General features: G+C 42.8%; 1 protein-coding gene across 5 annotated transcripts in view; it reads right to left on the reverse strand.

Moving 5' to 3' along the window:
- Positions 1-23,324, reverse strand: part of CTNNA2 (catenin alpha 2) — a 914,223-nt gene that overhangs the window by 165,056 nt on the left and 725,843 nt on the right. For all 5 annotated transcript variants that reach the window (XM_090035040.1, XM_090035037.1, XM_090035039.1 and 2 more), the window contains one exon: positions 8,307-8,459. In XM_090035040.1, the coding sequence (XP_089891166.1) occupies positions 8,307-8,459 (153 nt within the window). The remainder of the gene's footprint in view (positions 1-8,306; positions 8,460-23,324) is intronic.

Genomic DNA, 23,324 nt, shown 5'->3' on the forward strand with positions numbered 1-23,324 from the left:
CCTACCCCCTCAGTGCTAATCACTGTACATCCGGGTCATGATAGACACACGGAGGAGATTGATTTTTGTGCTGCCTCTTCCATTCACATTACACACACTTAACGAAATTCAGATGTAAAAATTACAGTAATAACTTTTTTTTTGTTATCTTGGAAATGCAACCACTGAATTTACATTATGCATCTGTCCTTTCTATACATTGGGGCACAGAATCTACTCTTTGTTACAAGGGTGCAAGAAAGGCATCACATCAACTAGAACAGCCCTTAGGGTGGCAGCAGCTGCTAATAACTCCACTGTCCCCCTATCCCATTCTGGTTGTGGTCACTGAACCTGGAAGAGGAGGGAAGGGCTGGGAGGCTGAGTGAAAAAACCACATTTGTCTGCCAAGCTGAAAACAGAAGGCCTCAGTCCCCTTTAAGGCCTGTGGCTTTAAAGGGAACTGTGGGCTGTCCTGGGGCAGACGATGCTCAAGGTCTTGGTTGGGGACAGAGATGGGGTGTGATTTTTTAATTTATTTTCTGTTGAATGGGACAATAGGTTTTCCTTGTGGAAAAGTGGTCAACAAATGGATTTGGGGACCAGTTTGGAAGGGACAGAAGAGATAGATGGTGTCCCCTGTGTGAGACTGGGGAGTACAGCTTGGAAGAGAAGGGAGGGAATACGGGGAAGGTGAACTTTTTTTGTTTTGTTTTGTTTTTTCTTTTATGGAGATATTGAATGTAGGTTGGGAAACAAGGCTGGATTGGGAAGGGAGGGACACTCTCAGCCAGAGAAAGGGAAGAAGCAACAGGTGAGGTGGATTGCTTCGAAATTTGATTTTTGGGAGCAGGGGGAGGGTTTTTGTTGTCATTTCAATATTTTATTCTGCTTCTATAATACTTTTTCTTTTTTTTCTTTTTGCTAGCCTCAGCCTTTTTGGGAGGAGCCACATATAAATCTAAACAATAAATACATACAATTCAGAGTAAACCTGCTAAACTACACCGGGTAACTGAGATGAAGAATGTGTCCCTCTGGTTTGTATTTACATAGGTATTAGAGAACAGTGATGCAAGCTAATGGGGCACATTGTACATCACTAAACAGGCTGACCTTCTGTTCTTGAGTAAGCCAGCTATTGAATTGAATCTCTTGGGAAGACTATGTGCATTGGACAAGTTACTGTGAGCAGCATTATGATAAATAATCAATGCGTGATTGAAACCATAGAGGACTAACAGTTAACCAGAAAGAACAAAGAATAAAAAAAAATAATAATTAGCTGCCACTTCTGTAGTGCTTTTTTAGATGCATCTTACAAAGCATCAAATAAGTACAGGCAAATTAATCATTTAAACTTCTCTTTGAGGTAGGTATTATTATTATTATAACTATTTATTCTCCTCATGCTATAAATGAGGAAAACTAGACACGGTTTAAAGGACTTTCCAAGGACGTACTTCAGGCTTTGAATAAAACTCAGGAGATTACTGCCTTTCAGTCATTATATAAGAAATTTCCAGAAGCATATAAGTAATTTATAAGCCTGAACCTCATTTTCAAAGTTTTTAATTGACCTTGTAGGAACTAACCAGGATTTAGACAAAATGTAGGTGTGTAAATCACAAAAAGCAATCATAACGTGTCTCACTGGTTAGGTATTTAGACCTATTAGATGCCTCCATTTTGGCCTGAAAGGATCACTAGAATTAATAAACTCAGAGGCAATCCAGGCCTCCATCTCTGCTTTGCATCTCACTCCTATCTAAGCTTGGCTGCAGCTCACATCTGTTTTTCACCATTGAAATGTAAACTGTAAAAAGTCCGTAGTCCATCATGGCAACTGGGACCAGAACCCAGAATTCTCAGGGGAATGTAATAACCACAGGTTCATCATGTAACACTCTCTCTTTGTTGGCTTAGGGCACTCTCTTGAGAAGCAGATATCTGAATTCCCCAAGAACGAGAAGACCTAGAACACACCGCTTCAGCTTCCTGGATGAATACACTTACCTATGGACAGTTGAGTCTAGTGCCTAAGCTTAGAAGAACAGTCAGAGTTTAGCTGTACCCCTGCACTTAACATTTCCCATTGGCTCACTGTAGGCATATCCCCGCTGAGTTTCTGGGCTTCTTTAAATGCCCCTAAGACGCATCAGGGACAAAGGTCGTAGCCGTGTTGGTCTAAAATTACAAGCAGTCAGTGTGCTAGAGGTGATATCTCTTATTGGACCAACAAGAAAGTTGCAAAAAAACCCAAATTCTTTATTTACCGGTGCACACAGGCATAGGAGAATGCAAAGCTCATAACATTTCTCCCAGGTAGAAATGAAAATCCATATTGTACAAGAGAGCTGGAGAGTGGTGTAATTTCTCCTGGTTGGAAAAGTTCATTTTGTGCAAACTAAGCTTGGATAAAAGTTTGAGCAGTCTATTTACCTCAAAGGTGTCTGATGGCAAGCAGGATGTTAATTATAGATTTCATAGACATTGGGGCTGGAAGGAACCTCAGAAGATCATCAAGTCCAGCCTCCCGCCCAAAGGGCAGGAAGTCAGCTGGGGTTATAGGATCCCAGCAAGATAAGCATCCAATTTGCTCTTGAAGGTGTTCAATGTAGGTGCTTGAACCACCTCCGCTGGCAGGCTGTTCCAGACCTTGGGGGCTCAGACAGTAAAGAAATTATTCCTTATGTCCAGCCTGAAATGGTCTTGTAGTAGTTTATGACTGTTCAACCTCGTCGTTGTGGTTGTTTCTTCTTACAATGTTTTATATTTCACAGGAGAATTTGTGATGGAATAGGTGTGTAAAAGCTTGCAAATAGAAAGCTTCCAAATATAATTTTTTTTATTCAACTGTCTATTTGATCTAATAAAAGATTTGGCCTCTAGCACACTGACTGCTTGTGATTTTAGACCAACACAGCTACAACTTTTATCCATGAAACATTGGAGATATCATAACTAGCCATTTTGAAATGAAAAATTCATAATTTTACAAGAAGAAAGCAAAAGTCAAGACCTTGAGACCTGGAAGCTGACACCCCAGCTCCACCCTTTTGTTTTGAGCCAAATTTGCATACTTGCAGAGCAACCTGAACACAACAGAAACTCCTTGCCCAGGAGAACCTTTCCATCACCAATTCTCTTGTGAAATATGAACCATCATAACAAGAAAGAAGCATAATTCAAATTCCAGCTTGCCATCAGACATCTTTGAGGTAAACAGACTGCTCCAACTTTTATCCAAGCCTAATTTGCATAAAATGAACTTTTCCAACCTGGGGAAATTATACCACCGTTCAGCTCTACTGTATAATATGAATTTTCATTTCTACCTGGGAGAAATGTTACATTCTTTGCATGCCTGAGGAAAGGCATGTGTGTATGAAAACTTGCAAATAAAGGTTGGGTTTTTCTGCAACTGTCTAGTTGGTCTAATGAAAGATATCACCTCTAGCACACTGTCTGGTTTTAAGAGACATATGCATCTTTATGTTTAGTGTATAGACACTGTAGGTGTCTAGCCGTATTGATCAGGATTTCCCTCCTAGAGCCAGGAACATGATAATTTAGATGCTACAATGCCTAACGGGGCACCTTAAAGATCAGTTAGGCACTTAGAAATCCCCATGCCATCATCCTTCCCTCAGACTTACGCTCCCAAGTACCTAAATCACCTTTGGATTTATGCTTCTATGTTTTATAGAAACTTTTGAAAGTGCCCTAATGTACTACTGAAAATTAACAGAACTTTAGTCACCTTTGAAGATGGAGTTAAAACATCTAAGTTACATGTGCAAATAGGATATAGACATCTAAGCATGGGTGACTGGTGCCTCCTGAGTCGGGGGGGCACTTGCCCCCACAGTGGCCAGTCAGCGACTGGGAGGAGGGTCCGCCCACAGTCAATCCCACCGACTTGCAAGTGGTAATGGCACGCCACTGGCACTTCTGGGTGAATGTGATCAGTCGTGGGGAGACTGCATGGACCAATCTCCTGGCAGCCCCACTCCCCAGCTGGAACTTTCGGGGGGGGCACTAGCACTCTTGCCTGCCCCACCCCTGCCTGGGAATGCTGGGTGTCAGGGGGTAGACAAGTGCTCTCAGGGGGTCCACGTGAACCCCTGTGCACCTGCTACACATTGCCACTACTTCTAAATCAGGCTACAAGTTCAAAATTATTTATCTGAAGATGCACAGAGATACCTCAAAAGGTTTTCTAACATATCTAAGCAGGATTGATGCAGAACTCCTCTTCATATTCAATGACATGCTGTCAAATGATTTGGAAAAAATAAAGTAGCACCAAAGTAGGGCAAATATTTAGAAAACTTAGTATACATAGTAGAATGTGGCGTCCTCTACTTTATTATTTATTATTCTATGATTCTATGATTCATATTATGTAATAATAAAGTAGAGGACTACCACATTCTACTAGAATATTAATTGTTAGGTAAAGCTATTAATTGTAAGGTAAAGCTACTCAGTTAGTAAAGTGGTCATTAACAGTGCATGTAAAAGAAGTGAGGAGTACCTCTTTTGTGCTTATTCCCAAATGCAGTAAAAAAAACCCTAAGACATGGGGTGACAGAAATGAGCAAACTAGGTCTAAATAAGCATGCAGTTCATGTTATAAAACAACAATGGAGAAGACTTATCACCTAGACAAGGGAGAAGAGATTGATGTCATATATCTTGACTTCAAAAAAGCCTTTGATTTAGTATCCCATGATCACCTCTTGGTGAAAATGGCCAGTTGTGGCCTTGGGTCCACCATGATTCACTGGCTGGGAAATTGGCTTCGTGGTAGGACCCAGAGGGTGGCGGTTGACGGAAGTCAATCGTCATGGTGTCCTGTGATGAGTCTGGTCCCCCAAGGCTCTGTCCCTGGACCCATATTGTTCAACATCTTCATTAATGATGTGGACATTGGAATCAGAAGCAGACTGACCAAGTTTGCCGATGACACCAAACTTTGGGGCAAAGCATCCACACCAGAAGACAGGTGGGTGATCCAGGCTGACCTAAACAGGCTCAGCAAATGGGCGGATGAGAACCTGAGGGTGTTTAACACTGAAAAATGCAAGGTTCTCCACCTTGGGAGGAAAAACCTGCAGCACCCTTATAGGCTCAGCAGTGCTACGCTGGCTAGCACTATAGAAGAAAGAGACTTGGGGGTCATCATTGACCACAAGATGAACACGAGCCTGCAATGCAATGCTGCGGCCACAAAAGCGACCAAAACGCTGGCTTGCATCCATAGATGCTTCTCAAGCAAATCTCGGAGAATCATTCTCCCCTTGTACTTGACCTTGGTGAGGCTGAAGCTGGAGTACTGTGTCCAGTTTTGGGCTCCACAATTCAAAAAGGATGTGGAGAAGCTGAGAGAATCCAGAGAAAAATCATGCATATGATCAGAGGTCAGGAAAACAGACCTTATGACGACAGACTGAGAGCCATGGGGCTCTTTAGCTTGGAAAAGCGCAGGCTCAGGGGTGACCTGATGGCCACCTATAAGTTTATCGGGGTGACCACCAGTATCTGGGGGAACATTCGTTCACCAGAGCGCCCCAAGGGATGACAAGGTCAAATGGTCATAAACTATTGTGAGACCATTTCAGGCTGGGCGTAAGGAAGAATTTCTTTACTGTCCGAGCCCCCAAGGTCAAGAACAGCCTGCCATAGGAGGTGGTTCAAGCACCTACATTGGACACCTTCAAGACTAAATTGGATGCTTATCTTGCTGAGATCCTATGACCCCAGCTGACTTCCTGCCTTTTGGGTGAAGGGCTGGACTCAATGATCTTCCGAGGTTCCTTCCAGCCCTAATGTCTATGAAATCTATGAAATAATTCATGTGGGGGAAGTTCTTGCAACATGTATCTTTGAAAAGTTATGGGGCACATCCAAACTATGCCATATATCCTTGGACCTGTTGCTTTCTGCATGTCCTTTCACAGCACACAATACACTTTAGTTAGTCTATAAGGTACAAATCTACTCTAATGTCTACTTGACTTCAGACTAACACGGCTAACTATGTCTCTCTGGTACGGTATCTACAGATATATAATATTTATTCAGTGGGATTTTCAAAATGATAAAAGTTGCCCCTAAATAAAGAGCTATTAAAAAGCTCCAAGGCTGCCTATCAAGCTCAGTAAGAAGCTCAAGGATCAAGACCTACAGTTACAGACAGAACATACCAATTTTCTATTGTATTTGGATTTGCAGTACCAAATGAGTCTCTAACGTAAACAGAGGGACATCTCCAGTGACTTGAATAGAGCATTGACTGCCTATACCAGCCTGTGGGTCTGGTGTTTTGCCTATGAAAGAATTTTTAGTTCCTTAATTATTTGAGCATGATCATCAAAACATCTTCTTTAAATCACATTGTATAAATGTGATAAGTCAGCACTATGACCTATTCTTTATTTGCCAAATGATTGACCAAGGAAACCTCAGTAGTTTGTCTTCTGTGACACCCGTTGTACCTCTGGAAGTAGAAATGATTAAAACATTTTAACTGAAAGTACTAGCACTCATAAGCAGTAAACATGATTCCAAATCTATGAGTTCTTGCAGGTTACATTTCCTATGACAGTACAGACCCTGGATTTGCTAACGATCTCTCCCAAGAACTTACAGTAAAGATGGCTAATGATCAATTCCAAGAACTTACAAAAACTGAATGTAAGAAAATCACTTTCTCAGTTCCCTGAATGGGGAAAAATGCTCTAAAACATATGTGTGTGCACACATATATGTGTGCACAGGCATGTGTGTGTTCACATGTGTGTGTGCACAGGCATACGTGTGTTTATTTATTTCTACATATATACACATAATATGACTCCCAAGAAAGAGAAAGAAAGCCTAAGACAATGGCTGAAGTGCATGTTAATGACTCCTCAACCATCTACCCTGCCCAACTGTCGGGCTTGAATATAGGTGGAGAGGAGCAACTTACCATTTATTATATGACACAGGTATAACTGAAATCAGAATGTGGTCCCAAAGCCATCTGCTTGGAGTGTTTAATTGGGCAGGTTGGAATAAGTTCACTTAAGCAGATGCTTACTAGATGGAATAAAACCTGGTCCTATGTGTCTAGGTATCTTTGATGCCAAACAGGAAAGTGCCTAGGGAGTTAGGCAGTTGCAAGACTGGTGCCCACTGCATGTGGGGGTTTGGGGCTTACAGTTTTGGAGATAGGTTCCTAAATTCTGCTTGGAATGACTAAATCCCTTATTAGATTTGGCCCCACTTCCATTTTATCAATTATAATATGGATAACTCTAGATTTATGGCAAAGTAACTGAAATCGGACTCTGGCCCAAAAGCTTTTTTCTCCAAAGCAAAACCTTTTAGAAACATAACTCCTAAATTCCTTCACAGATCAGCACCTTCCTGGGATCATTCTATTTTAATGTTAATTAAAATATATGTAGCATGAATAGCGATAAAAGATGTTGCTGAGGAGCTACACAGTCTTCTAAACAGTGCTAGTAAAGAGTAGTTAATAACCCCATGTAATAATATCAGACATAAAATCACTGAAATGTATTTGTATATTCAAGAAATGCTAATATTTTTTTAACAGTTCTTAATCTGTCATGGAGAAAAACTTGGATGAGTAAACATGATCAATTGGTTAAACCACGTTCGATGATCAACCAGATTCAATCATTGTGTTTTATTTTCATTGTAATTTGAATGTCTAAGCTTCAGGAAGCAAAATAAAACCATTTCAGTACTTCCCTTAAAGGCAATTATAGTTTGCTACCATTTTATTTTATGTATATATAGAAAGATGAGTAAAACCAAGAAAATGGGGGATGTATATCTGTGTCTGTACAGATACCGTGAGGAGATGATTTCAGATTCTTTTTTTATGTTCCTCTTTCACTATTTTAGCTAGACAGTCTAATAAGAATCTGTTCTCTAATCAGCCAACTGGACACAGCATGATAAGTACCTAGTTGGCTTTACACCTGCATGACCTGTTATATTGCACTGATGAGGATGTTTGACTAAAACCCGCTTACAGTTGCTCATGTCATTATAGACAGGTTACAGGAAATACCACTTAGCACATGTTCAAACGTTTTAATCTTACAGTAAAGCACAGGGCCTGTTTCTGCAAGCTATTTCTACAAATCGTCGGGTTTCCAAATAATTACTAGATGTAAAAGCCCTAAACTGCTTAACTCTGGCTGATACGGAGAAGCCACTATAACCTTTCAGCCCATTTATCATTATTCTCCTCTTCCACACACACACACGCACAAACTCTATCTGTCAGTGATATGACTTACCTCAACTAACTTGTTGGCATGTTCACGGAAGACTTGTGCATATTCTTTCACTTCTTTTTCATTACCACTCTTCGCAGCCTCAATAAGAACCAGTAATGGAACATTGGTCTCCAGGAATGAGTCGGATATATGATCCATCACCGCCTTCCGTAACTGTGAGAAAAGAAAGTGGAGCTGTAAAGACCTGAAGATTTATCAATATGACATTTCCAGCATAGTGATCAGCTACTTACATTTAAGAGTGAATGTGTCATCTCTCACATTATTGTACACCATTCTCGAAGTAATTATGGATGCACAATATAAGCACTTAAATATCCATAACAAAATCTTAAGAAAAGGTTCTGCAACTCTGATGCTCATGTAAAGACCTTGCTAACACACTTAATGCCAGCATCTTGAATGGGACTACCTAGGTGGATAAAGAGTAGTCCCCTGAGTTATTGCATATTGGCAAGAGATAATATTGCCCCCTACTTTTAATATAGAGCTCTGATCACTGATTGGGGGACTTTATGTAAAGATTTTAAAAAATGTATTAGCCAGTGTATATCCAGGAAGACATGCACCTAGTATATTTAGCAATAATTGGTATTGTACAGAACATTCATCTTGCTTTATTTTCATTAGGAAGTACCTCTAGTATGGACAATCTGAAAATCTGTCACAGGCAGGGTTAACAAGCATACCACCAGTGTATTTCAAGTGAAAAAAAAATACGAACTATTGAAGAGTAAATACCTGTTCTTTCATAAACGGATGTTTGAAAAAATGTTGCTATATAAGATCACTAGCCTCCCCTTCACTATTCAATGCCAAACGGTTCTGAGATTTGAGATGACCAAAATGATGATTGAAGTCTTAAATAATTCTTCCTGGAGATCCGATAGTGTGACATATTTGAACATATTTCTTTAAGCTTTGGGTATAATTGTTATTAAAAATGAAAAACTGCACACTCAAAGCAACCAGACTAGGAGCCATCTAGCCTGAGGGTCTAACTAGACATTAGTCTCATTACTGCATATATCTTTTAGCTAGACTGAAGGTCATTAAAGTAATCATTCAATTTTGTAATCCACACTAGAAAGAATTATTTAACTGAAGTGTCATCACTGTATAAAACTGCATCAATAATTATTATACTGTTAGCTGCAGTAAAACAAATGATCTAAGATGATTTCAGTGATATTGGCTATTTGCTCTGTTTTTCTAAAGACAAAGTCTAAATCAAATCTTGCTGCTGATTACATACTCCTTCCTTAGTATTGCTGGCAGGGAACCACCACTAGCAAGGCAAAATAATTTTTAGGAAAAATTAGTGTTTCGTTTGTCTAAATTATTATTCATATTTAACCTATCAGCAAAACTAGGTACTATTTACTAAATATTTCCACTTCCAACATGAGGAAGGTGCTTCAAAAGTACTAATTACATGAAAAAATAATAATTTAAAATAGATAAAAACTTGAGGAAAGTAAGGCACCTGCTGCATTGTAGCCACCACCTATGTTGTTGGCCAATACAATCACATTCTTTCCTAGGACTCCATCATCCACCTGCTTGTATCCATTTATTGTCTCGTATTTTATGCTTGGCTTGTAAATTCTGCATTTGTACAGCACCTAGTACAATGGCTTGCTAATCCCTGACTTGGGCTGTCTGTCCCTATGGCAATATAATTATATCTAATATACTAATGCAATACCCCCACACACACTGGGTATTACAACTGTGTTCTGATATGGGCAAGATGGCCCTTGTTGTTCTGACCAGGTGCTCAGCACATGGCAAGTTGGGGCATCTATGTGGGGGAAAATATCAAGCCCTCCGGCGTCCCTGGGCAGAGGAAGCAAGGGATTCTTTGGGCAGACTGGTGGGGAGGAAGACTGAAGTGTGGCCCTCCCTGATGGGACAAGGCTTGGGTGATGTCACACCAGGTATATAAGAACCACTCACTATGGTTCTCTCTCTCTTTCTCTTGGGGCTCTTGTTCATCTGCCTGCTGAGAGCTGCACAGCTACGCTGGGAGCCAGAAAACTTGGTCCCCATAGTGGCAAGAGTCTCCCCACCTCTCCACTGAAGAGGTGAGCAAACGCTAGTTAAAGGAAAAGCCTCAGATAGAGGGACAGAAAGTGTGTTTTTGAGTCTGAGACTCCTATTTCCTCCTTTCATACTTTTTTTTAAGTGGGACACCATGGGGGTGTTAATCACTGAAGCAAAGTGCCCAGCAATGGGGCCTGCCAGTTACTGCCTACAGGAACCTGGCCCCCTCTGATCTGTAATTGTATCATCTCAGCATGAAATTTAGCTGAGACTGGATGGCCAGGCCATGGCCACAGGCCTGGGCCTTTTTCCCTCCCTGCTGTTTCTATAGCTATGGTGTTTCAGCCTAGTGCATGGCTGAACCCAAGCTATATGTTCAGGCCCCAGTGCAGTATAGGCCTGGCCAGCTTCTGCTGCTCAGTTCAGGCCCAGTGAGGTAGGCCTGACTTCTCCTTCAAAGTTTCTGCCCAGCAGAGCTGGGATTGGCACTAGGAAATAAGGGGTGCAGCATGATGTCTGGAGCCGCGTTAACTCCTCGAGGTGACCACATGGAAGTAGGGATTGCCCTACAGTGCAGCAGGGAGCAACAAGGGTCTCCTTGCAACACAGATGGACCCATGCTCTCTAGCAGCTTCCTGCAGCCCAGTGTCACAGGGACACTCAGGTGCCCTGTTCCTAAGAAGGGAGAAGGCCAGCTGCCAATCTCCAGGGGCAGTTCAGGTGCCGGTTGCTGGAGCATCCGGGTTGGTCATGTGACCGGAAGGGGGCAGGGCCGGGCCTTTATAAATGGCCCAGGCCGAAGCCTAGCTGGCAGTTCCCTTCTGGCAGTCTGAGGGGCAGGAGCTCTGCAGCAGACCAGAGCAGAGCAGAGGGTTGCAGCCTGACTACCCAAGCGGCTACAACATGATAAGCATAGACAGCCAAGTGAGCGTGTTATACCGGAGGACTGGGTGAGGCTGTAGGGGTGCGAGGAGGCCTCACGGGAGCTCCCCAGTAATCTGGGAGTTCCTGGTGCCCAGTGGGGCACAGAGAACAGTGCCAGGTGGGCACAGCTGTTCGCGCTGGTGGGGCGTGGTGTGGAGGGGTGTTGACCCCAGCCCTGTGGCACGAGTGCACAGAGAGAAGACCCAGGAGAGGGTGAGTGCACAGAGAGAACCCCCAGGAGGGGGAGAGTGCACTGAGAGGAGCTCCAGGAGCAGGTGAGGGTACTAAGAGAGGCCCCAGGAGTGGGCAGGGTGCATATTATTAATAGAAGCCCCAGTGGGGGTGTTGACTGAAAGTGGACAGAGGAGCTCCCAGTGGCGGGGACCCCGAAGGGACAAAGGGGCCAGGTAAGGCTCAGGCTCCCTGAGCCCAATTGGGAATTAATAGAAACCCCAGTAGGGGTGCGGCCTGGAAAGGGTCCCGGAGGGGCTCCACAGTGGTGGGGACCCCGAAGGGTCAAAGGGGCCAGTGAAGGCTTAGGCCACCTGAGCCCAACTGGAATAGTACTGGCAATAAGCCTGAGAGGGCTAGCAAAAAGAGGGGCGCCGGTTGCATGACAAGCCCAGGGGTGCCAGACAAGGGGCACCGGTTGCATGACAAGCCCAGGGGCGCCAGACAAGGGGCGCCGGTTGCATGACAAGCCCAGGGGCGCCAGACAAGGGGTGCTGGTTGCATGACAAGCCCGGGGGGGTGCTGGGCAGGGGGCAGAAAAGGAAAAGGACCTGATAACATCTGGAAGAGCAGCAAGGTTAGGGACGTGCTATAGGGGAGGTAGGAGGCACGCATAGCCTATAGGGCTGGGGTGCACCAGGTCACCCCATACGGAACGGGGAATAGTGCAAGCGTAGGACAGTGTCCAGGGCAATAAGTGGCAGCCTCCCTTATAGAACCATATACCAACAAGATGTGGCGGGCGAGAAAAGAGGGTGCTGGATCGCCCTAACTGGGCATGGCAGGGGGCGCTAGTGGGATCACGGCCGCTCCTACGCCCCGCTCCGTGACACCCAGCAAACCCAAGAAGCAGCCCAAAGGACTCCTCAATAGTGCTATGCAAAGCTTCGGTCCCTGATTCGATTTGGTGGAGATTTTGCCCAATTTGGTGGCTGAATCTCTGTATCTGAATCAAATCAGGAGACCCTTTAATCTCTCCGAATCGAATCGGAACCCTCCAAATAGATTTGGAGAGATTTGGAAAGATTCACCAATTCTGATATAAACACAGCTTTAAACGATTTTTTCCACATACCTCACAGTACCAGGTGGCTCATGAATGCTGCAATGGTGGGGCTGATAGAGCATCCCAGAGGCTCATGTGGGGCTTCCCAGAATGCTCAGCAGCAGACCCAGAAATGGACCGGAAGCACTTCCAGTCCACTTCCAGGTCCGCTGGGAAGCATGCGCCCCCCCCCCCCACATACACTCAGTGACTGGTGCCTCCTGGGTCTCGGGGGGGAACCAGGGTCCTCCTGCGGTTAATTGCTAAGACAGAAGAGCACAGGGGAGCCCCCCATGTCCTTGGTGGTGGACCCAGAAGTGGATTGGAAGTACTTCTGGTCCACTTCCAGGTTTGCTGCCAAATACATGGGCTGCCCTCCCCCATGCTTCTGTGGGGCGCTCCATCTGCCCCACCATCAGGGTTCATGAGCCTCACCAGGTACCTTGAGGTATGTCAAAAACATTTAAAGCTGTGTCTATGGCTGAATTGCTGATTTGCTGAATCAGCATCACCTCTTCAAATTCCAATTCGGCCATATTTAATCAGGAACCGTGATCCGAATCAACAAATCAAATTACTGTCTCCAGTTCAGATGAAATCGAAATCTGAATCAAATACGGCCCATTTTGCACACCCCTACTCTCCAGTGAAGCCCCCCACCCACCCCCAGTCCATCGCTGAAGGTCATTATAATGGTGCAGGTTCCTGTAACTGCGTTTTGGGTGAGCCCTGAGTCCCAGACTGCGTGGGCATGGGTGAAGTTTCCCCAAGACAGTGCAATCTATGGAGTATGTCTTGTAGTTGGTAGTGTTTTAAATTGTGTTTAGTGTTTTTCTTCATTTTCTTTGCCTTTGTTTTTTGTAATAAATTTGTTCTCTCTGTTTACACCGCATATGAGGAGGAGTTTTTGTTTAAGTGGTGCACCCTAGTAATTTATTTAGTGCCTTCCAGGTGGTCTGGGTGGGGGCTCGAGACAAGCTAAAATATATTTAGACCCCAACACTGAATGCAGCTATTGTTGCTGCTGACCAGCGCCTGGCAGAAGAATTACACTAAAGTATTGTGAAAGCATATAAAACAGGACATGAAATAGCTTGAGATACTGTATTAGCATCATGATGTCTACATTGTGTTATGAAGCTTAAACTTTTCTAGTCACTATACATCATGCTCTCAAAAATATTTGGGGGAATAAAGACGTAAATAAGCACTTTGTGACGTGCTCTGAAGTTCCCAACCCTTTAAAATTCCTTCTAGGACCTATTTGACTCTTTAAGCACCAAAATGCCTTAAAAAATCTAGATCTGTGTGCGTATCCAAGAATGCCAACACATCCTACTGTCAGTTCTTGAGCAATATACTTCTTTAAGAAAAGCAACACTGTAACATATTTTCTTGGGTTAACCTTTTAACTATGGACATAACTGCATCATAAAGGCTTTTAATTTTCATTTATTGGACAAGGCAATTTTAGTATGCGTTATTACATATTGCAATTCTGATTATCCAATGATGCTCTCCTGTCAGATCACATTACTCTTGTACAAATGCCTAAAGATGTAGCTCATTTTCATTGATAATGTCAAGTAATTCCGTTCTTAAGCCAGACATCTGAAGTCAACGAGACAAAGATCATCAGATAAACAACAATTTGGGCCTTATCAGTGTTAATAGAAAATCTAGTAACAGTGAGTGACACCTTATTTCTGACTAGAGCGAAGTCTAGAGTCACAAGAGTTGAACTATGCTACAATCTGAATTTAGTAGTTTATATCAAACTATTCAAAGCTGATTTGATAAATACATAATAAGTAAATGTTCTCTGTAGTTTTTGCACTACATTATTCCTACATGTCAGTAACAAATTTCTGACCCCTCATGTAAACAGACATTATAATTTCTGTAGAAACTGATTATTTGAATGTTCAAATGCCCTTGCCTTCAAGTTGAAAGGTATAGTTAAAAGTTTTTACATATTCAAGAGACCACAAATTTAGCTATCCATCAACTGTGCCTATAAAGAACAACTTGACAAAATCATTTGTTAAATGTGACAACAGTATGAACATACGGCATTCTTCCAATAGCTTAAATGGATGCATGACAAGGTAATATTAATTGCACAAGACAAGACATTTAAAGGTATTAGCTCAGCACTACCAGTCTATTTTATCCAATTAGGGCTATTCATCAATGTAAATAACTGCTGGAAAGCTAATCCTGTATTTTCCCCTATGTACTACAACAAAGTTAAACCAAAGTGATGTTCACGAATCCATAGTCTTTAATGTTTCATACTGATGCCATTATTTCAAAAGAAAACAAAAACAAATACAAACCCTTCAAATCCACCCTCTCCTCCCCTGAATTTAAAATAAATAGAAAGTGACAGCTTATATAAAAGTTACTTGGTAACATTATTAGAAAATTGCTTAAAAACAAGTTCATCTATGGAGGCACTGGATTCTTTGTTGCACTTCCCGCAGATTCCCCTATGGTACTGCATATTATCACTCAGAAGCCATGGTGTCTATTAAACTCTTTCCCCTGCAGCTTTAAGCTGAGGGAGGATTTAAAATGAGGGTGTTTTGTATTAATTGCATGATAAAATGCAGGTTGCTAAATCCAGGTTGGCATCCAAATGAAGATCTTTGTTACTAAAATAAAGTGCTACATTAAAAAAAAAAAAAGCACCTCAAATTATGGGAAAAACAGTGTGTCGGATAAGCACAGTGATAAGTAAACATCGAAGCTGGCAAATATTCTTTTCAAAGGATAAAAAAATCTAGTATTAGGAAGATGTCATTTCCTACCGACTACAGTCACAATTTAGCCAGTTTCTGGTGCAAAGTCTGTTACTGCTGTTCAGAGCTGAGGGATCTCCCGCTATAAGCACTAGCTGAATCTGTTTTATCATTGTTGATTCACAGCTGTAATTGCACTCAAAGAGGTTAAACTGCCCGCCACACTGATGTTTTTCATGGCTTTATAACAGTTTTAGAACCAACTGTTTCTGCACTACTTACAGGCATGTAGAGAATTAAATGTCTAATCCTGACACTAGAAGGTAATGCCACAGCAGGAGATTAATGGCTCTAACAGATTGTTAAACTTTATAAAGACTGGCAGTATAAAGCTATCTGGGAGAAAAGTTTACTAACCCTTTGTTTGTAACTATTTCACATAACACTATGTTCACCATTTTCCTTTAACACTCCTTGTATGCTATAAACCACTAAAACACCACAGGTTGTTAAGCTTGGGTAACTGCAAGAGCATATTCACTGGGACAGGTGGAAACAAGCATTTCAAGCACACTTCTCCTCAATCCAGTGCATCTTCAGCAATGTTAAGAGGTATTTAATTTTCTAGGACAATACAGTGGCCACCAGAAGCTTGCGAAACACTATAATCAAGAGGAAACTAATATCTAAATGGAGAAGGGGTGAATTATAAGCCCAGAGGAAGTTTTGAAATGTGGATTGCAATATTTCCCAAGGTTTTTCCCACCCTCTCTAGACAACACACATGCTTCAAGACATACCCAAGATGATCTGGAGCTTAGATCCATGGCAGGTTTTCTTTCTTTTCTAGTTACTATTCCAGTAGCTTGTTTCACTTCAGTGGTGATCCAGGTTTTCAGATGCTCCCATAGGACTCTTGAAACACTAGCCTCATTCATGTCCCATGGGTTAAGAAAGACCCTCTCCAGCTGTCATTTCAATCTTTTCTATCCCAAAGATTAGGAAGGGACTAAAAACCTCACAAACAGGGCCCTAAATGGGGCAGCTCACTTCACACTCCATAGCGCTGGAAAAGTGCTGTGCAATTGCACGCTCTTAGAAATACTATTTTTGTAGACCCAGGTATTAATGCACTAATCTTTCCCCTATAAGGCTTAGCATTTGAAGCTAGGCCTTTGCTCTCATACCTTAATTGCAAAATCCATTGCATTTTAGCATCAAGGGAAATGTACTTAGGAAAAAATGTTACTAAAAGAAAAAAACTTTGAAGATGTGTTTTCTCATGTGCTTATGTGTATGATGTTGTGCTTGTTTGCTTCTCTTTCCTTAACATGACTTGAGCTAACAAAACAAATGGGCTCTGAATACTTGTGGAAAGCAACTTCAAGTAGTGAGGTTTTTTTATACCAATTTGAAAGAGGGAATGCGGACAAGAAGTAGTAGTCTTCTCCAGCAGTGAAGTACCAGGGGAAATTTCTCAAAAGGGTCTTAGCAGTTGCCTTGTATGATGAGATCACTGGCTTTGTGGATGTGGGGAGGGCAGTGGACAGGACACACCTTAACTTTAGCAATGCTTTTGATACACTAGTCTCAAGTCTCCCACAACATTCTCTCAGGCAAGCTAAGGAAGTACAGGTGGGATGAATGGACTATCAGGTGGCTATAAAGCTGGCTAGATCATTGGGCTCAAAGGGTAATAAACAATAGCTCAATGTCTAGTTGGCAGCTGGAACCAAGCAGAGTGCCCCAGGGGTTGGTCCTAGGGCGGGTTTTGTTCAATATCTTCATAAACGACTTGGAAGACGAGATGGAGTGCACCCTCAGCAAGTCTGAACATGACACCAAGCTGGGGGCAGTAATACATACACTGGAGGGTAGGGCTAGGATTTAGAGACCTAGAAAAGATGAAGGGTTAAACTAAAAGAAATCTCATGAGGTTCGGTAAGGAGAAGTGCGAAGTGCTGCACTTAAGGATGGAATAATACCAGTACAGGCTGGGGACCGACTGGCTAGACAGCAGCGCTGCAGAAAAGGACCTAGGATTACAGTGCATAATAAACTGAATATGAGCTAACAGTGTGCCCTTGTTGCCAAGAAGGCTAATGGCATCTTGGGCTATATTAGACAGAGCATTGCCAGAAGATTCTTCCCCTGCAGCCTTCAGCTACCTGAAGTGGGGTTGCAAATAAGATGGAGCTGGACTGTTCTCAGTGGTGGCTGAAGTTCCAGCAAATTTAGGTTGGATATTAGGAAAACTTTCTCCCTATGAAGGTAGGAAAGCACTTAAAGGGTGCTTTTAGGTGCTTTAAGGAAAGCACTCAAAGGGAACAGGTTACCCAGAAAGGTGGTGGAAGCTCCATCCTTGGAGGTTTTTAAGACCCAGCTAGACAAAGCCTTCACTTGGATGATCTAGTTGGGTATGGTCCTGCTTTGAGCAAGGGGTTGGACTAAATGACATCCTGGGGTCCCTTCCAAGCTGAATTTTCTATGATTCTAAGTGACTAAGTGCCTTTATCTCATATATATATATATATACGAGGAGTACTCAGCACTGGTCCGTACCTGCAGGAAGCGGATTAGGAAAGCCAAGGCTGCAACCGAGCTCCATCTGGCTTCGTATATTAAGGATAACAACAAGTCTTTTTTCAGATATGTAGGGAGTCAGAAAAAAAGCAACAGTAACACTGGACCCCTGCTGAACCAAATGGGACAGCTGATAGCCTGCACCCAGTAAAAGGCCAACCTGCTTAATGGGGACTTCACATTGGTATTTCGTCAGTCCAGCGGGACTACCTTGCCTAGCAAGATTCAGGATTCAGGGTGAGGGTATATTTATACCCAGCATCGGGGTTGATTTATTAAAGGATCACCTTGAGTGGCTGGACATCTTCAAGTCAGCTGGTCCTGACAGATTACACCCTAGGGTACCCAAGGAGCTGGCAGGTGTCATAGCCCAACCATTGGCAAAAATATTCAAAAACTTGTGGTGCTTAGGTAAAGTACCTGAAGACTGTAAGAAGGCCAATGTGGTACCCATCTTTAAGAAACGGCAGAAAGTAGATCTAGATCCTGGGAATTACAGGCCAATCAGCTTGACCTCAATCCCTGGTAAGATTCTTGAGAAAATTATCATGGAGACCCTTCTGACTGAGGGCAACATCCTGAGGGATTGCCAGCATGGGTTTGTCGTGGGTAGGTCTTGCCTGACCAGTCTCATCTCCTTTTATGACCAGGTGATGTATCACTTGGACAAGGGAGAAGAGATCGATGTCATATATCTGGACTTGGAAAACGCCTTTGATCTGGTGTCTCATGACCACCTCATGGAAAAATTGTCCAACTGTGGCCTTGGCTACACCACAGTCTGGTGGCTGGGAAACTGGCTCCAAGATCAGACCCAGAGAGTAGTGGTCAATGGCAGCAAATATTAGGACACTCTGTGACCAGTAGTGACCCCCATGGCTCCCTGTTCTCTTTAACATCTTTATCAATGATGTGGACATTGGTATCAGAAATGCACTGGCTAAGTTCACCAATGACACTAAACTTTGGGGCATAGCATCCACACCTGAGGACAGGCTAGTGATCCAGGCTGACTTGGATAATCTTAGTAAGTAGGTGTACACAAACCTGATGATGTTCAATACCAGTACTCCACCTCGGGGGGGGGGAAAAACTTTATAGGCTTGCTAGCACCACTGCTGAAAAAGACTTGGGGTTCATGACTGACCACAAGATGAGCTACCAATGCAATGTCGCAGATGGTAAAGCAAACAAAACCCTGACTTGCATTTATAGATGCTTCTCAAGTAAATCTCAGGATGTCATCCTCCTGCTGCACTTGGCCTTAGTGAGGCCGCAGCTGGAGTATCGCACTAAATTCTGGGCTCCGCAATTCAAGAAGGATGGCGAGAAGCTTAAAAGAGTGCAGAGGATAGCCATGCACATGATCAGTGGGCAAGAGAACAGGCCTTATGATGAGATGCTGAGAGCCATGGGACTCTTCAGTCTGGAAAAGGGCAGGCTCAGGGGTGACCTGGTGACTGCTTACAAGTACATAAGAGGTGTACATCAGGATCTGGGAGAACATCTGCTCACCACAGTGCCCCAAGGAAAAACAAGGACCATTGGTCATAAACTCCTACAAGACCATTATAGGCTGGACATAAGAACAAATTTCTTTATGGTCCAAGCCCTGAAGACCTGGAATAGACTCTCTCCAGAAGTGGTGCAGGCAGCTACTCTGGACTTATTCAAGAAATGCTTGGATGCTTATCTTGCTGGGATCCTCTGACTCTAGCTGACTTCCTGCCCCTGGGGTAGGGGGCTGGACTCGATGATCTTCAAGGTCCCTTCCAGCCCTAATGTCTATGAAATCTATGAAATTTGTTTGAACTGGTTTATACACTAAGTCATCTAACATCAATTAAGCAAGTGACCCAGAAGTTACTAAGATGCTATTGGAAATTTCACCCATGTGTAAAAAGCAAAGGAACAAGCATTGTAAGCTATTCTTGGCTGAAACCGTCTCCTAATTTCAGTATGGTGGATGGTACAATAAGGTACCAGTCCTGATCAGAATTCCTAAGCACTATCGTAAGACATATAATAATATTATAATAAGGGAAGAAACAGAGCAGTAAGAAGAAGAGAATGAGTAATGAATAAAGTACAGGAGAGTTGGTGAGGAAAAATTAAGGAGATTAATACAGATAGTGACAATCTGGCCAGTACTTTGAACACAAGGACTAGGAGTTTGAAATGCATACAGAGTGGGAAGAGAACAATTCCTGTACTTTGTGCAAAGGAACAATTTGGTTGAAACGATGGGATATGATGATTTTAACGTATGCATTTTTTTGATGATCCAGGGTAGAAGAGGTGAGAACATGGAAGGCCAAAAAGTGAAAGTTACTGTAATCAAAATGACAGATGACCAAGACATAACTCTGGGTTTCAGAAGTGGCAGCAGAGAGAAAAGAAGGATTGTAGAAGGATGTCACCAAGGAAAAAGTGATATGATTTACAAAGGCTCAGAAAGGAGGGAGGACAATGACAATAATGTGTCAAATATGTCACTGAGATTGCAAGCCTGAGTGACAGGAATAGAAGAGCTATAACTTGGTCCAGAGAAGGCTTATGCAGGAAGGATAAGAAGCTCATGCAATGCACATTGCATTTCACTGGCAGTCACAGCCATGAAGCACTGTAATTCCAAAACAAATATATACAATATTTATTATTCAAGTACACAGATTTCTGGGGCGTGTGCATTGTATACATACAATTAATGTGTGTCATGCCCAGGATTTAAACATTACAACACATCTTGAAAAGAAAGCTGTGAAACAACCTTTAATATTTAAAGATGTCTGCAGTTATAAGTCCTTTGTTGCTAAATAATACTATAGTAGGCACTGTAAAATATGACGGACTACCATAGGTCAATGGTTCCTAAAATGGCCCACTATCACCATGAGTCCAAGATTTATTTCTGTTGGTTTTTGGCCATCCGGCTGGTCATGTGCTTCTAACTCCCACTGTTTCCTGCTGTTAAAGTGCATTCAAGTAAGCTAAAAAGAATGAGAAATACTTCCCTATCCTATTTTCCTTGAAAGCAACTTTTATTATTGCCATAAGGAACATAACTTATCCAACAAGGGAGGGGCATCATCCTGGAGATATTCCCATAACTATGAAGTTATGGCCCATATTATGAATCATGGAGATGATGTTGAGCACGTTGCATGTTTCTAAAAGGCAGCGACGTGGGCAAGCTTAGCTGACTCACCAGTGCCTCGGTGTTGTGGGTCTGAGGCATGGGGTTTCCCTGCAAAAGCCAACTGCCAAGCTGCATTAGTGGCAGCCTCCACATGATCTTGAGATGTTCCCCTAGCTTAGGTTCATTATCCTTTGTCACCAATGGTTATGGTCACTATCATCCATAAAACCCCTATTCCAGCCCCAAATAGTGTCAGAGTATAAATACTGATCTTGCAAGAGAGAAATGGGGTTATGGGCAACCCTTTCTGAAGGCCAATGTGTGCTCTTACAAACATCTGCACCAGTCCTAGGGGAAGTCTCTGATCCCCTTTCACTGCCCAATGTACAGAGATTCTTGGACTGAAACAGTGGCCAATTAAGCTACTCTGCAGGTCTTTAAACAGTAAGGCTTAAAACTGAAGAACACAGTCCTGTTCATGGGTGACTGGTGCCTCCCAAGTCTGGGAAGGGGGCACCAGATCACCGACAGGGGACACCCACTGAAGGGGGGTGTCCCCCAGTGGTGAAACTAGAAGTGCACTTCCACTGGCACTTCTGGTTTTATGGTTGGTGCTTCCCGGGGTGCACAGCCGATCTCAGCTAAGACTGTTGCCAGTGGTCTTATTATCTGTCCTACTTTTCTGTGGTTTTCCTCTTACCATTCATTAACAGAACTTAAAGCTCCCTAGATTTCCACATGCATAAGAACAGGTGATGGTAGTGATTTCAAGATATTTACACTAGAATGAAAGCATATGTAGAATTAAGGGTGAGCTAGTTGTCAGTTTAAAGCACCCTGACCTAAAATCTAGTTTGAAACGTAAGTTGTGCATTGGCTCACCCCCTATTTTATTCCCCATGCTTTTTTGAATGACAGCTGAGAGGAGAGTATAAAGCTCTTTATATGGAGGCTGTCTTCCCCTAACTGTTTGTGCAATAACTATGACAATGGGGCGTTGAGCAGTTGGTGTAACATCCACAAACACCACCACTACCACCATTTGGCTCTTAGAGTCAGTCCAGGCATGGACATGAGTGCCAAAAAAGTTAGGCATGGCTACATGCAGCATGAAATCCCAACCGCCAAACTAGGTGTTTAGGTTTCTCATGCAGTGCACGGGGAAAGGCAGACACCACAACAGGGCAGTTCAAAAAAGGCCCCTGCATAACGAGCAGATTGCATTTGCAGTCTTCTCAAGAGGGACAGGAACCGAGGTTTCTAATCTCAGCTGAATCCTCTGATCATTAGGATGAAGGGTCCCCTTTACCCACTGACATTACTTGCTTTCTTTCTAGTCCTCTGACTCTGAGGCTCTGGCATTTCTGATTGCTCAGTGGCCCAGTTTCAATAGGAGCTGGAAAGGGTCCCATCACCTAGATTAGCCTGTCGCCTAGTAGCCTGAGCACTCTTGGGAAGTGGGAAATATGGGTTTGAATCCCTTCAGACTGAGGAGGGCCTTGAATTCTGGGTCTGCAGGGCAAGTGTTCTAAGCGCTGCAATATTATATATAAAATCTAGAGCTGGTACCCTGTATTCTCCCCGGTTTTGAATGCAGCTGCTGTATTTTGTGCTCAACTCAATGTTGTCGACGTGTGTGTGACATCCTCCAAGAACACCTCCTGGATCAGGCTTCTCTGGGGACTTAAGCACTGCTCTGTCTAGTTTCGGGATCCAAGAGCAGCTTATATGGGAGCAAGGTGCCAAGTTGTTCAGATCGGGTATGTTCTGGGCACCCGCAGAGGCGTCACGGGAACACTCATTTCCAAAAGGGAAACCTGGAGAAAGTTTAGGCCTCTCCAGGATTAGGGGTCTTTGGACCACAGTTTTTTCTTTAGGCCGCTAAGAACTTCAGCCCTTTTTTAGAGACATTTGGTACTTTATCCTTATACACTTACACTTACTATACATTTCCTTCACTTATATGTGAACAGTTCATTTTCATTCTAAAAAGTCAGCCTAAGTTTCTTTTTTATATAAATTAAAAGCACTTCAATAGAAAGTGCCTGTCATAACTTGGTTTTGAAAAGAAAACTTCACTATTTTTTACTTCCTTTAGTTTTTTTTCCCCTTCCCATTAAAAAGGCATTATTTCAAAAAATTAAAAATATATTTAGCCCTCTACAGTAATTGCAGAGACATGATATATTTTAATCTAAGGGTGAGAGGTTTCCAGCGTTATGACAGATAGTTGAAGTAGTCACTGTTGAGCTTTTAATATAACGCAGTGTACGGGGAAAATATATGCGAGGACCTAGACATACCAG

Source organism: Crocodylus siamensis, chromosome 2, assembly GCF_052110815.1.
Source record: "Crocodylus siamensis isolate JL-2025a chromosome 2, ASM5211081v1, whole genome shotgun sequence".
Taxonomy (NCBI): Eukaryota; Metazoa; Chordata; order Crocodylia; family Crocodylidae; genus Crocodylus; species Crocodylus siamensis.